Source organism: Haliaeetus leucocephalus, unplaced genomic scaffold (genome assembly GCF_000737465.1).
Source record: "Haliaeetus leucocephalus isolate CR32 unplaced genomic scaffold, Haliaeetus_leucocephalus-4.0 Scaffold450, whole genome shotgun sequence".
In the NCBI taxonomy this organism is placed as follows: Eukaryota; Metazoa; Chordata; class Aves; order Accipitriformes; family Accipitridae; genus Haliaeetus; species Haliaeetus leucocephalus.
In genome coordinates this window covers 9,088,055-9,103,501 of record NW_010972886.1, presented here as the reverse complement: position 1 = coordinate 9,103,501, position 15,447 = coordinate 9,088,055, and the positions used below count along the sequence as shown (strand labels likewise).

Genomic DNA, 15,447 nt, shown 5'->3' with positions numbered 1-15,447 from the left:
ATACTGCAGGATGATGTTCACTCTACCCCCAGGCATGTGTTTGGTAGTAACTGAGGATGAACAACAGAATACAAGCGTCCAGAGTCAAAATGGACCTCTGCCCAGTACAGAAATGCATTATAAACAACTGCATCTAAATAGCCCTGTTTCCTTCCTTCACCTGCCTGATGTGTTTTGCCAAAGGTCTGCTCACCTCTCATCTCGTAAATATTTTATAAAAATTAAATCAGAAGTGATTATAGGAAGCAGTTCATCTGTCTCTGGTTCTGTCTGCAAAAGGAGAAGGGAAGGCAGAAGTAAATGAGTACCATTGCATTTTTAAGCAGACCCTGACATATTTGCAGTGCATGTGAAGAGGGTATTTTAAAAGTTTGTATCAGCTGTTGGATTCTATTTTGGTGATGAATTCCAGCTAAAATAACGTGGATGCTCATAACTGTGTGAATAAATGACCCCTAACTGACTTTTTAAAATATGCTGTCAGCCTGCTGTAGGAAGTTTGCATTTAACTTTTTTCTCCTCTATTTGTAACCTGGTGTATTATATAGGAGGAGCACACTGCTGAATTTAGAGGCTGAAGTGTTGAATTTGTACATAGCAAAGGCATTAATGATTGATTGAGTGCACCGATTCTTTTAGCTTAGCTAATCTAATTTTCATTAGCATTTTTTCCCCCCCCCCCCCTTGAAAATTTCTATATAGAAGAGCTGAGATTCAGTGATGAGTTATGTGAAGCCATCTGTTCCCAGCTGCGCTCAGCAGCAGCGCAGGCTCTTCCCATCCCCGTGCACGTCCAGTGTTTAACAACCCCCAGCTGAGCTTCGCTCCTTTAGTTCCTAGCATCCCTACCCATCTTGTGAAAGGAAAGCTTTTCAGCAGCATTGGATGTGCTAAATTCCCTGTTAGCATCTTAAAATTAGGAGCTAGCACTTTCCAAATTAATTGTGGCTATGCTGATGACAAGCAGGTCAAAGACAGAAGACTTTAAAGTGGAGCTGGCACCCACCTCCCTCTCCAGACCCCACTGTCTCTGCCCTCTGCTTTGCTTGGAGACCCTCCTGTGCCATCAGGGCACAACCTTCTACGGGTGATCAGCTGGCATCAGGGAGCTGATACAAAAATGATTTGGGGCTGGATTCCTGTGATTCTCCACTCAAGCATGTGCACAGAGCAGGTGATGGGACCGGTGGCAGGGAGAAGCGGGGACCATCGCCTCCCCACAGCAGTACGGACCTTAGTGGCTGTCTCTCATGGCTTTAGCAGAGGACAGCTGTGGTAACGTGGCTAATGTTACTTGTTAAGAGGAGGGAGGCTTTGCTAATCTTTGCGGAGCTGTACGAACACAAATATTGGGCAGCTGATCATCCTGACAATGCTGTAGTCTGTACCGAGATGTCATTTCCACGGCATAAACAGATTAACGGAGCCCTTTATGCAAAAAGGAAAAGCCTGCCTCTGTCCCTAGATGGTTTTAAGCAATTGGTTGGTTTAAACAGTTCCCAGGTTTAGGTAAAAAGATCCTGCTGAAGCAACGTAGCTCATCTCAGCATGGAGAAATCCAATCAGGCCACAGGAAGGAGGAATTACAGAAATGAAGAAGGAAACCTAGGAGTTCTGGTAAGGAGACACTCTCCAGATTGATGAGGACACGAGCGCCTCATGAGTAGGCAGAGCCATCCCACCCTTGCCACTCTACCTACAGTGGGATTGCTGTGCTGCCTGGGGAGCAGCTGCAGTAACTGGGGCTTGTGGTTTGAGGTTGTTTTCCCTTATAAGAACCTGATGCACAGACTTTTCCTTCCATTGAAGCAGTGCTGTAGCCCAGTGGTGCAGTACAGGCAAGGTGAGGGTTGTCATATGGGAAGGAAATGTTGTGTGGACCCGCTCACAGCCTCTGGTCCTGGGCTGAGTCCAAGCAAAATGGGGTACTGTCTTCAGTCCTCCTCTGACTTTTGCAGGCATTTCTCTTTGTATCTGTGCAGATGCCTGCTTTTGCAGAGATGTCTGACACGTTGTATCACTGGCAAGTAGTGAAACAGGGAAGTCTCACTGAGGTTTCCCCCTTACCACATCTGAGTCTTTGCCGTATCATTTAACCATGTCTGATTCTCATATATTCTTTTTACTCCTCGAAGTGAGCTGTTAAGCCACATCTGTGGTCCATGCAGAACTGACCGATGATGCCAGAAGCAGGTTTAGCATTAGCTTAATGGAGATGATCTTGTGCACCAAATTCTTGTAAATGTTGCCTAAGTTTTGCTGACTTAAGACAGCAAAGCTACCAGCATCCTTCTGGCGCTAAAAGCTGTAACCATAAAACTTAAAAATAAAAAAGGTAGCAGTAAAACTAGCTAGCTTTCTGTACTTTATATTGGTATTTGTGTAATGACTAGGAAACAGTCCAAACATTTGAGAAACTATAGCCCTGTTCTGGTTTTAGAAAAATCTGAATCCATGCTTATTGTTATGGTTATGTGCAGCCAATTTGTCTTTGAACTGTACTGGAGTATGATCTAACATGAAGCTTTTCCTTCAGACTCTCTGCTAGGGAATAGAAGTAGATTCAGCTCCAGCGGTCCTCAGCTGATGAGAGTGTCCAAAAGTTTCAAAAATGTATGGAAGCAATTTTTTTCAATACAATTTTTGTCTTGTCTTCAGTGATAGGAAACAAACAGAAATTTGACAAAAGCATTTTCTTCTGTGGCTTTATCTTGCCATGACAAATTAAAAGCTTGTGCTCGGGAGACAAGAGTCTCAAATCTTAAGAGATTTTTCACACTGAACCTTTTTCTTAATACTTAGATAATCTAAGCCCCCTTTGAAATGGGCTGTCCTGTGTATACAGGGCACACTTAGAGGTGGATGGAAAATGTCAACTGTTTCCTCTTCTAATTTTCTTGAAAAGAGAGAAAAAGGCATTTTGAGACAAAAATTAGGATTTTTGCTGTTCCCCTCTTTGTGAAATTCAAAAGTGCTATATCTCTTTAGGCTTTAAAAAAAAGAAGTTGGATGGGAAAGGAAGGACTTGTTATGGCAAGATTAAGCTGAGGGAGTTCTGGGAGACTATATTTTATCTTAATTTCTTTGGAGAGGTGGAAGTTTCTTTGCCATGCATCCAAAATAACTCTCAGACTTCCTCTTTGTGAAGTTCATAAACAGCAGAGGCTCTGCAGATAAACTTCAGGTTGACGCTTAGCTCAGTATTGCTCGCTTGCTGTACCGTTTCACCAACTTTATAATTTTTCCTTTCTGTATTGATAGCACAGCTGTGTTTTCCCTTATTCTAGTGAATGAAAAGGGCCAAGTGAAGAAGAGCTGGCTTGTGCCAGGTCTCCCAAAGGATCACACCTGTGCAGAGCACACAAACAAAGGGCTCCAGCTGCCTGCAGGGAGCTCATTGTGCGGGTCTCGGCCGGAGGTGGTCAGGCTACGGTTGGAGGGAGGATGCAGCTTTCTGGCTGTCATTTTTCCAGGCTTATCCTCAAGCCATGAATAGGTGAGGGTGCTGGGTTTCTTCTCCTGGGGACGATGGGCACATCTTTTCACATGACGAGATGGTGATGGGCTCCTCTTTAACATGTCTAGGCTTCCTGAAGTGAACACAGGAGCCACTGTGAGGAGGTTTGGCTGTTGCAGAAGGCTGCCTTGGTAAAGATGAGACCTTGAGCCCCCATCAAGTTTTGCGTTTCCATGCTGCATATTTACAGTCCCCTTCAGATATGGGCGATGCAGTGAGCGGGCTTGCACAGCCATGGGAGCTGAGCAAAGGGGAGCGTGGCAGTAGACAGCAGGTCTCCAGACAGCAGATTGGTTTGTAGAGGGCTTGTGCTTTGCAAAGGCCAGGCTGACATGGGTTTTCGATTCCTTTAGGACCATTACTTGCAAAACTACTTTTTACATCATGATACTTCTATTCCCCCTTGTCCTTACCACCTCATGTAACCATTAAAATCCTAGAAGGAGAAGAAAAACGTTGTCTTGCTTGACCCACAGTTATTTTTGACAGCAAACTTGCAAATGCTTTAGCTAGCTGAGAGCACTTCTGGAAGTTACAAGTGACAGAGCTCCATAATTTCCCTCTGACAACTGATTTCTGACAAGCTGCCGCAGATTGTATTGCTTCATAATTTTGAGACAAATCTTCTGTTTTGTAGTCACCCTTGCACGTTGCATCACATGGGGTGAACCTATTCTGTAAAGCCATTAAAGGCAAGGTGATCAGTCCAGTTCAGGAGCAGGAAAAGACTTCTTTTTCTCATTGGTTTTGATAATAGATGCTTATCTCACAATATTACTTAGGCACCTGATTAGCTGGCCGTTCTTGTGTAACAAATCCATTTCAATGAGAAGTAAACTACAGTAAATTATTAACGTAATCTTCTTTACTAATGACTAGGGGTTTTTTTAATTTAATGAGTCACTTCTGAAAGTCTGGGGGGAAACAGGGACACTTTTTTTTTTTGTGATGATCACAGTGCAGTCATTTGCATGTAGAAGCCTGGTGTTGTTTCTCAAAACAGCCATATCAAACATGCGATATGTGTGCTCACTTGCAAAAGGAAATGTGTTGCACAGGTTTTATAAAACTACTATTATGGTCATGATTAATGATTTTGTTATCCAGGCAGTGAAACCACAAGACTTTGTGACCACCATAGCAATAGCAAAGCTCTAGTACATGCGGTACAAATTTCTCTAATTAAGTATTTGAGGGCGTGTTGAAACAGAGTTTCTTACCAGACTCCCTGTTCCAATAACTTCAGTTTTGGGTTCATTTCTCTTATGTGGCTACTGGGCATGTTTTCAATAGTTTCCCCTCAGAAACAAATAGTGGAGCTGGACTGGTTTCAACAGGCTTTAGAGGAAGACAGTGTTTCTCTGACAGACCAGTGACTCAATGGTTTGGGACATGTTTTTCCATCAGTGAAATAGCCTGACTCTGGACACTATGTCCTTTCTAGATACATTCCTGTAGGCAAGTGTGTTGTATTTGGGTGACCTGCAACAACCCTCTCATATCTCCCCCCTCCACCATCCTCCCCAAAATTTTCACTGCTATGTTGGTGGTAGAAAATCCCAGCCAAGACCCAGTCTTGTCGTGGAGGACATAAGTTGTTCCCTGCTTCCATCACTGACAAAGTCTTGCCGTCATTTGTTTGTAGTGGCATTTGGCTGAAGATGAGAATGCCTTTTCTTTGAGAATGTGCCTGATTTTTGCCAGTCACCAAGTCCAGGTTCACTCCCAGTGGAATGGTACTGAGAGAACAGTATGCTTTTGAAGGCCTGAGCATCATCATGCCTTTGATCCTCAATCATTTAGTTTCCTCTGAGGTTTTCCATATGGCTTTTTGAACCACGTTTTAACTATGGGCTCTGTCAGAAGTACCTCTTTCTGTTTGAATCTTACCCAAGCCTATTCCAGTGAATGCCTTGCAGTCTTCTCTTCTGAGGGATACCAGAAGAATAATCTCTTCCTACTCACGTTCCCATGGGACTCATGATTCAATACTACTTCTCTTCCCATGTTCACGGTCCCTTCCATCATCTCTTTTCCAGAATGGAGAGACCCAGGCTATTTAGTTAGTTGTTGTTGAGAAACCAACCCATGTCCTCGATTTTCCTGACTGTGGCTCTGTGAGCTTGCCATGGTGACAGTACCCTTATGGACACAGGGTGGAGGGGAGGCCAGAACTGCAGACAGACTGGGGAAGCACAGCAGATACATGCAATGCCTTGATGATCATCTTTGTTGCTGCTGCGTTTTTTTTTTTTTTTAATCTGTTGCTGAGCCACCAAGCTGACGCTGTCACAGGGCTGTCTGTTTTAACCCCAAGATCTCTTTCCTGAGCAGCAATAGCTGGCTCAGAGTGCATCATTGTACATGTCAGATCAAGGTGTCTCTGTCACTTTCCACTTTAGGGATAAAATTTTGTGTAGTTTTGTTTGTTTGTTTGTTTTTTTAATTAATCCAGGCTCTCAGCATTATGAGATTCTTAAGCAAGTTTTCAGGATCAGCTTTCATTTTTACTCCGTTGAATAACTTAAGTTTCATCAGAAAACTGTGTCATCTTGTTCACCTCTCTCTTCAGATCATTGATGACTATGCTCACCAGCACAGGTGAGGAGCCTGTGGGGTTCATTGGTGACCTTCTGCTCAGGAGGGAGGTATTTCCTACCTTTTTTTCCCAATCTTCAAACCATTCATTCCTATGTGTCAAGAGCCTTCTCTCTTCTACAGAAGTTTGAAGCTTTGATGGGGGACCTTGTTGGAAAGTAACAGGGCTTATCCCAGCCAATGGTCAGCAAGGTAACCCTGCAGACGCTGCGTTTGTCAACCAGTTGCCTTTAGCGTCACCAACCAGGAGGCAGCATGAACTTTTTTTACAGATGAGTGACCAGAGACCTAGTCTCGGATAGCTTGCTTTCTCCCCTTCTGGGCGCTTAGGTTAAGTGTTTGTGTTGGCAAACCGCCCCTCTAATCTGAGGACATTGAATGTGGAAATGCAGCAATTTTTAATAAGGTGAAAGCAAAGGCCAGAGCCACAGCCTCTCTGGTATGCTGCAAACAGGTTTTGTAGCCATGTCAACACATGTGGAAGAGAGGCTCAATTGCCCTGCTGGGTCTGAAGTAGAATAAGGTGTGGAGGAAAGCAAGGGTAGATAAGAATCAGGCAAGATAAAAATCACTACAGCCTCTTTTCCAATTGCCTATTGCAGAAATACTGCCTTCCCTGAGAGGCAGCAGATAGCATGCTGCTTGGAGGGCTGGTTATAGCTCCCAGCTGCCCCACTGAGATTATCTAGCAGTTATATTCAGTTTGGGATTTTTATTTTCATTTAGGAGGGTAAGGGGGTTGCAGGCCAGTATGTGCAAACTCCTCCAGTTGGGTAATTTTCCCAGGCTTTGTTATTTTGACCATGAGCACCCATGACGTTTTCGGGGCATAAAACACGAAAGGCTTGCCCCAGCAGGGCTTGGCTGTGGTTCCAGTGAAGGTGAAGGGTCCTGCTGGCTGGCATGGCACCGTGTTAAGGCCCTGCCTTCTTTTTGGTTCATGTCAGTCAAAGTTTAACTTTGAGAGCATGCTGCAGACTGAAGCTGCCTGGACTATGGGGTGTGTGCCTTTCTGTTGTTGTTCTGAGAAGCTTAAATTACAGCTTGGCATCTGGGCCTGCACCGCATACAGCACTGCAAAAAGGTACTCGAATGAGGTGGCTGTTGTAACTAAATCCTAATTTTTCTCAGGTTTTCCAAATAGGTTGGAAGCTTAATGTTGTTACAAAGTACTTGCTTGTAGAAGCTGCTGGTTTTCTTTTGAAATGTCCCCAAAACATGCTAGATATGGTAGGACCTGAAGTTACAGGCACGAGAATTAGCTTTGAAGGGTTTAAACCCCAGATTTGAAGTGCCTTTGTCTAGTAAGTTACAAAGACTGGGCTGAAGAAACCACTTTTTAAAAAGAGCCTGAATATCAGTGCAGTTACATTTTAGAGGTGTTGTTAACCATCTTAAGAGTTGTTCTACTTCTAGGTACTTGTTTAAAAAAACCCAACCAAAACAAATACATGCCATTAAAACTCTGTTCCTAATGGGTGGGTCAGCCCTTCAAAACTTATCCTGCTTGTTGTACCTCTCAGATAACCCAGCCTGGCCTTACATCACACTGCAAAGAGATCTGTATATTTGCTTTCAACAAAGTAAGTTGGGCATTCAGTGCTTTTAAGTGCTATACAGGTTGACGAGGATCAACACCTATTTTGTGTTGTAATACTTTAAGGTGTGCTCACCTTTGGGCAGAGTCTTGCAGAGCGCTGTTTTCAGAATAAACAAATGCCCACAATGAGTGTTCTTGTATTCTTGGAGTAAGAGACGTGTCTAGTACGATTCATTGGAAAATAATATTTAAAGAGTGCATTCTTGACAAGGAGAGAAGGCTTTTCAGGTAAAACCAGTCTTCTCCCACTACCGATACAACTTTTTTCCTCCACTCTTGAGGTTGTGTCTCTAGCTAACTGTTGTGGCAAATGGAAACCTTTCCCTTGGACTTGTCATAGGTGCAGCACAGCTTGTTAGTTGGGAGAGGGATGGAGATTTTTCTTAGTTCAAAGCATCAATATTTTTGGCACATGCAGTGTTACAGCTCTTCTGATCGTTGTGCATGGAGGCTCATTTTTCCTGTTCCTGATCTGTTAGTGCACTTAACAGCTGTCCTCTGATATTCATGGTAATATGAAAAAGCCCAAGCAATCTATGAAAAGAATTAATCAGCAAAATCCTGAATGTCTAGAAATTGTATGGAAACTGTTTTAGCCAAGGAAGGGCTATGGTGAGAGGATAGCCAAGACTGGTACACCACTGTGTTTCTCCAGGAGGTGAAATACATATAATAAGAAGTTGCGGGTATTGACAACAGCATGTTATTGTGTGATATTTCACCCTTTCATGATCATTGTTGTGTAATGATGCAACTAGTTAACCTAAAGAAAGTGCTCACCATGAGCCAGGAATATATAAAACGCAAGCAACATTCATTGCACATTAGAGATTAGTGACAAACCGAGGGGAAAAAAAAAACCCTGAAGTTTTTAAAGGAAAGCTGATTATTCAAGTAGCCTGTGATGAACTGGAATTCGGTGAGTGTTTGGAGAAGAACGTGTAAAGGAGTTTTTGGCTTAATGGGAGGCCTACAGGTTAATGAAATTGCCAGTATTTTTGTAGCCTGGGTAACTAGTGGGGTACAGCCTGGACACACTGATGCTTTGTCTGAGTCTGCCCATGGGACTTACATGATTGCATCATTTGACGGAATTTAACTTTGCTCTTCAGAGTTAGCTTCTGGTGTGAACGCTCATCATCCTGCAATGCCCAGTATAACAAATAACATGCCAAGTGAATACGAGTGGTGTTGGTGAATATGTCACGGGTAGGCTGTGGCATATTATTTTTCCATGTGTGTGGCGACAGCTTTTATGGCCTGGCAACAGATCTGCCTCTTTCAAGTATTTTATGTGAAACTTTATGAAGCTGCCTGCTGTCAGGTGTTGCCAATATTGCAGGTGTGCGTAAAGTCAGTGAGTGGCAAAACATCTCTTTTAATACTGTGTGCAGTAACAGCTGAATGTATGATGATTTTTTTCCCCCCTTTCCATTTAAAACAGAATGCTACAGATAGCTCCTCTAACTCCTCTCAAAAAAGGGAACAGCCTGTGCGAAGTCTGGCTTCTCCTGCATCCTGCGAACATCGAAGAATTTGCACTCGTGGACACCTTCACGACCATTATAGCTCTGACCATTACCATCTAGAACAAGTAAGATTTCTTCCCAGTGTGGCCACCTAAAGAGCTGTGTCTGACATAGCTAAGACTGGTGTTTGGTTTTCCCCCCACATTCTTGAAAGACCCCCCCTTCCTTTCTCTCCCTTTCCTTCTCAGTTAGCTTTAAATGGCTTCCAATTATTTAAAAAAAAAAAAAAAAGTTTTACACTGTGATTTAATGTGTTATGTTATACCATGTGCACACAGACCATTGTAGGTCTGTGACAATTGTACTCATTTCTGAGCCAAAGGCTGAAACTCTGTGATAGGTCACACTGTAGGGCGTACAAAGAAGAAAAGACAAAAATGGTTCAATGCTGGCTTTTCTCTGCTTAGGAAACAGTGATTGCTGATAGCAAAGTGAGCTTATTTATCTTTTCTCCCTCTTCGTCTCCATCCCTACTTCCACAGTCAGTACCGCGATCCTACCGGCACGTCAACTTTCCAGACGATGATGAGGAGATAGTGCGCATCAATCCTCGGGAAAAGATTTGGATGACTGGATACGAGGACTATCGCCATGCCCCAGCACGAGGAAAGAACTTTGATCCTGATGACATGGACTCCTACGTACGTTTTGCCAAAAGTGAGGCCTCAAAACACGAATACACTTATCCTTATGTAGACAACTCGGACTTTGACCTGGGTGAAGATATCAAGGGTGCTGTGATAAAGACTCAACCTGTCAAATTCAAGCCCAGGCGGAAGGAAGATGGTGAGAGGTCGCGGTGCGTGTACTGCAGGGACATGTTCAACCATGAGGAGAACAAACGGGGTCAATGCCAGGATGCTCCAGACCGTGTCAAGACTTGCATCCATCGAGTGAGCTGTATGTGGTGCGCAGACACTATGCTCTATCACTGTATGTCCGATCCAGAAGGAGACTATACAGATCCTTGCTCGTGCGACACCAGTGATGAAATGTTTTGCCTCCGGTGGATGGCCCTTATCGCCTTGTCTTTCATTGCTCCATGTATGTGCTGTTACTTGCCGCTTCGGGCTTGTTACCACTGCGGGGTCATGTGCAGGTGCTGTGGTGGAAAACACAAAGCTGCTGGGTGACTACAGATGCATTCAAAGTGTTACGTTTTTCCTGTAGTTCAAGGAACACGTTGGTTTTGGAGCATTGAGATCTCTCATTTTGATGCAGCCACTGTGCCCAACAGCATCCAGTTCGGATCACTTTACATTTGGTCGTCTGGGGCTCACACTGCATTGATTTGCTCATCAAGTGTTCTAACTAACCTACAGCATAGACTTTTGTATTATTAATCTGTAATCAAAACAAGACTGTCTTGTACATGTTTGGTTTTTTTGTTTTGGGTTTGTTTTTGTTTTGGTTTTTTTTTCAGTTAAAATGAGTTTGAGAAAAGAACTGCTTTAAAAGGTGGTGGATTGTAGAACATCTCCAGGTTGTGTCCGTCTTGCCTCTGCTTGTGTGGTACCATCAGTGTGTTAGCAAGCTTTGGCATTTCTAGAAACAGGGTGGTGTAGTGAATGAAATATCACTTTGAAGATATTTTAACTTGCCATCAAGTTATTGTGTGTGTATAGAAGGTGTGCTAGTAACAAACTTGTACCACAACACAGTATTTCTGTCACTAGTTTTCTTTGGGGTTTTTGTTCTGTTTTCCAAAGCAAAAATAGCCATCTAAGCTGCAGTTTCTCTTCTAGAGTCCATCGTCATTTCCTTCAGCAAACATCTTAAATTATTTCTCTGTTCATAAAGCTCTGTGAACAGAAAGCAAGGTTCAGTTACCATAGTCACATAACCATTGAGAATCTGGTAGTTCTCCTTACCTGCAATCATTTCAGACCACTACTTGAAAGGGAAACTTAAATTTTAGGGTTTTCTTTTTTCCCTAAATAACATTGGAAAAATAAAACTGTGTTTTCAGAGTTCTGCCCAAAAGAAAGGGAACTTCTTTATTAGCCAGCCATGTAATGATCTGTGAATGAAACACTAAGGTTCCAGATGAGGAAAATTGTTGTTATGCAAAGAATTACTAACAATGCAACGTCAAAAGCACTATTATGGCAATTCTGGGGAAATGCTGCATTAAGTGGTGGATTATATGGAAAATTGTGTGTGTGTGTTTGTTTTTCTGTATAATACATGAGCATGAGAACATACGCATCCACGGCAGAAACTACGTTTAGCAATCTAAACAGGTATTTAAAGTCAAAAGCCAGGATGTTAACCACCACTTCCATTTCCTGAGCTGCGGTCCCAATCCTCCAGATGCTTACACATGTTTTGACGTATTGTGCATGCATCCAGCATTTCTGTGAGTCTGTGTGTAGGATTAAGCATGTGAGTCTTTGCAGGAGCCAGACCGAAGCGTCTCCCTGGCTTTCCCCTCCCCAGTTCACCACCCAGATTTATCAAGTGGATGCATAAGGTGCATACAGCAGGATAAGATTAATTTTTTTATTTTTTTTTTAAATGTCATGTTGTCTTGTGTACAAGGCTTGTAATTAGCTTGGAAAAAGAGTATTTTTCTAATATATTACAAGGAATAGCCAAATAATTTTTATTAAAAAAAAAAAAAATTTAGCGCAGTGAGCTCTAACTAGCATAGTACAATCTGAATACTTTGAGGCAGCTAGGGATTGGCTTGTCAAAGCTGGCACTGCTGTTCCTGCCATAATTTCTTTCTGCAGTAAATTGCCAGTGGGCGCATGTCCTTTCCCTCCCTCTATTGCACATTGACATCAGTCTTAAAAGAGAGGAATTTTTTTTTTTTTTTAAATTAATTTGCCAAATAAATGTAAAAGGAATGCTTGCCATTCTTTCTTGGTGGAATGTCCCAACGGTTCCTCTGAGAGTTAATCACAGCTTTTTAGTCAACCATGAATTAAGTATGCAATGTGCTTATACACTATAGAGTTTGGTAGGTTTAATTCGTAGCAGTTGCTGGGGATTTTTTTCGGTAGGGAAAAAAAAAAAAGAATGATAGTGGAAAAGGGATGGAGTGTTACACTCTGGGTGATGTGTCTGGGTTTGCTGAATGAAATATAAATATTTTGTGCCTAATAGCAGTTGACAAATCTCTCAATGGTGTCTAGTAAACATCAAGCCAGCCTCGGAAAAAAAATAATAATAATGGAACAACCTTTTCCTTTTATTTCTATTCTCAAAGTTGTTTCATGTAAACAAACATCTGTAAGATCTTCTCTCTATAAAGCACAACACTACAAAAAGATCTTACAGCTTTTTGTCCGGTCTTGAAGTGCCCCTATTTATTTAAGTAAAGTAGACATACTCCAAGCCTTTCTGTATGTCTGGAAATAAAAGTTAAAAAAAAAAAAAAAAATCCCTCTTTTTTTTTTTTTTTTTTTCTTCCCCTCCTCCTTCCTCCCTCTTCTCTTGGGTTTTTGTAATACTTGTAGATTTTGCTACGTGTGTTATTTGGTTTGTGAAGGCAGTGGTGTAAGGGCACAATGATAGAAATGGGTGTTTTTTGTAAATATTTCTCCTTAATTTCCACACTGCTGCTGAACAGTGTGTAGCATTCTCCCAGTCAGCTTTGCAATACTGACATCAATCATTTGAGAGAAATTATTCAGATTTTATTTTTGTATCTGTGGTAACAAAACATTAACCAAATTTTTTTTTTCTGTTGTGGAAAGGTTTTTTGGTTTGTTTTTTTTTCCAAGCTATCGCTCACGTTAACAAATTAAAGTGCCTGAAGCCTCATCATTATTGTATCTATATACTAAAAGTTAAAACCCTGTTGTATTGATTTTTATAAGCCTTTTTACCTCTGTGTAAAAAAAAAAAAATATATATACAAGTGTATGATGTACATTTTAGTTCTTAACTTCTTTTTTTATTGTTTCTAATATGTATGATCAGTGTAGCTATTGCTTTAAAATGTACCATGTAAATATAAATACATCATATCAAAATGATACTGTTTATTGTCATTCAGGTGGCTGGAAAAGGAGGGGAAAAATAAACGGTGCCAGGAAACACGGGGCCATTGCCGGAGCCACCTCCCCACAACCTCAGGGGTTTCTGAGGAAAAAAATGGATTTATTTTACATTTTTCAGTAGTGAATGCTGCTAGCCTCAGGCATGGGCCATACTTGCCCAGGCACAGCAGGGAGCATGGGGGCAGGTGTTTTTTAGGTGGTTTTCAGGTGTTTCACACATTTCTGGGGGAGGACACTCCTGGGGGCAGCCTGGCCTGGTGGCACTGTGCCCCAGGAGGCCCCAGCAGCCATGACAATGGCCAAGATGCCCCTCTTGCTCTCCCTTCTCTTCTCCCTGGGCCCTCATGTGCTGCTTTGGGCTGGGCTAAATGCGCCACGGGGATGTTTTCATTTTATTTTGTTTCACCCAAGCAGAGCTGCCCCAAAGAAAAGGGGAAAGCAGAGAGAAAGGCCGACAGACATGGCTGCTGAGTGAGGGCCGCCTTGCTTTTTGAGAGGGCGCACAGTGGGAGTTTGTAGGGCTGGCTGGATGCTGCCACCACTGAAGAGAGACACCTGGGGCGGCTGGCAGTGCCATTCCTGCTCGGAGAGGTTTAATGTGGAAGATGGACAAGGAATAGCCCAGTTAAAATGGACACCAGGCTGTGGCCTATCAACTGAAGAAACTGGAGGAAAACCAGTGAGTGTATCTGAACTTTTACAGTTATTTCCAGTGTGAGCTAGTCAGGCCAACACCATGCCCTGAAAAAGCCCAGTTTTATTCTTCTGTAGGTAAAGTGATAACCAAGCCCTTGCTCCTTTTTTTTCTATGTGCTGCTGCTTATTTCGCTGCTGAATAACTAAGCTGCCTCGAGCAGCATGTAAGAGCCGAGGCAATGAGCACAAGTGCCAAACCATACATGTCCTCAGATAAAAGGTTTACTCCCTGCAGCGGCAGTGCTTTGCGTCATCTGCACCACCCAGCACACAGGATGATGTGCCAGTTGCATAAATAACCTTAACGGTTTGTCACAGCTTTGCTGAGATCCTGAGTCCACATTTACCTTTTTATTGGTTTATATTTGTATTCATGTATTTCTAGAAATATTATATGCTTATATAAACCTAGATTTCTGTTTACATTCATGATACAAGTGTATATTTGTCAGAAATTTAAAAAAAAAAGACTTTTCAGGCCTCATGAGAAGCATGTGCAGTGTGGGTCAGGTGGTGTGTTCAGGAGGACTCTTGTTGCATACAAAATCCTTTGGGCTGCATTGGTGTTTGCTCCATCCATGGCTAAGCTGAGGGCAAAGGGACTCCAACAGCCTTTTGCTTACAGTTCGTACTCTCTTGACTATGGCAGGAAAACTTCAGCACTGTTCCCTGGCCATTCAAATTCAGCTTGTCCCACAGAAGATGTGGCTAAGCTACGTATCTTCTTGCAGCCTACAATGTCTTCTTGCTTTAATCTGTGAATCAAAAGGTTGGTTATGCATGGATATTTCTAAACTGAACCAGTAAATGGTATGTTTGGACCCTGGATCCATGGAAAGTGCAAACACCAAGATACAAGGCACCAGAAAAGGTAATCAACCTTCTGCAACCTAATCAATGTGGAGGTCCCAGGCTTACTCCTGCTGATCATCTGGGATGGGTACTGTCCTCTTGGCAAGATGTAATCAAGGAGATTGAGTTTGAAGAGGACATGGATATTGTAAGCCTGCAACCATATGAAACAAGGTTGAATATTTTATGGCTTTAAAATAATCATTTCACTATTAAACGTAATACAAATTGCATTTTAGAATCGCGTCCTTTCACCCAAGCTGAGTTTTAGGTGCTGACAAATGCAGCTTGGCATTTTATAGCAAAGAGACTTGACACCAAATGCGCTGCTACCATTGCCTGGGTCAGAATGGCTCTCCCAGCCTCTCCTTTCCCCGCTTTGGCAGCAGGAGCGGTGCCGACCCAGTTCACCCCCAGACCTTTCTCCTGGGGAGGAATCCTTGGGTTCAGACAAATGTTATCACAGCAGTCCCACCTGTGTGAACTTTTCTCCATGTAGCCTATGAAACTGAAGAGAGAGGGGACAAGGAGAAGATTTTCTTGGCTGGGCTCACTCAGGAAACCTGCAAATACTTCCAACAAGCCTCTCCTCATAAAAGCAGTACCAGGTCAGGAATTGCAGGGGGAATGGAGGGCAACTGCGAG

At 42.7% G+C, this 15,447-nt stretch overlaps 1 protein-coding gene across 1 annotated transcript in view; it reads left to right on the top strand.

The window, feature by feature from the left end:
• Window positions 1-13,227, top strand: part of SPRED2 (sprouty-related, EVH1 domain containing 2) — a 33,631-nt gene extending 20,404 nt beyond the window's left edge. Inside the window, exons 5-6 of the mRNA XM_010574764.1 lie at window positions 9,160-9,309; window positions 9,727-13,227. Coding sequence (XP_010573066.1) covers window positions 9,160-9,309; window positions 9,727-10,377 — 801 coding nt within the window. The 3' untranslated portion in view covers window positions 10,378-13,227. The remainder of the gene's footprint in view (window positions 1-9,159; window positions 9,310-9,726) is intronic.
• The last annotated feature ends 2,220 nt before the right edge of the window (window positions 13,228-15,447 follow it).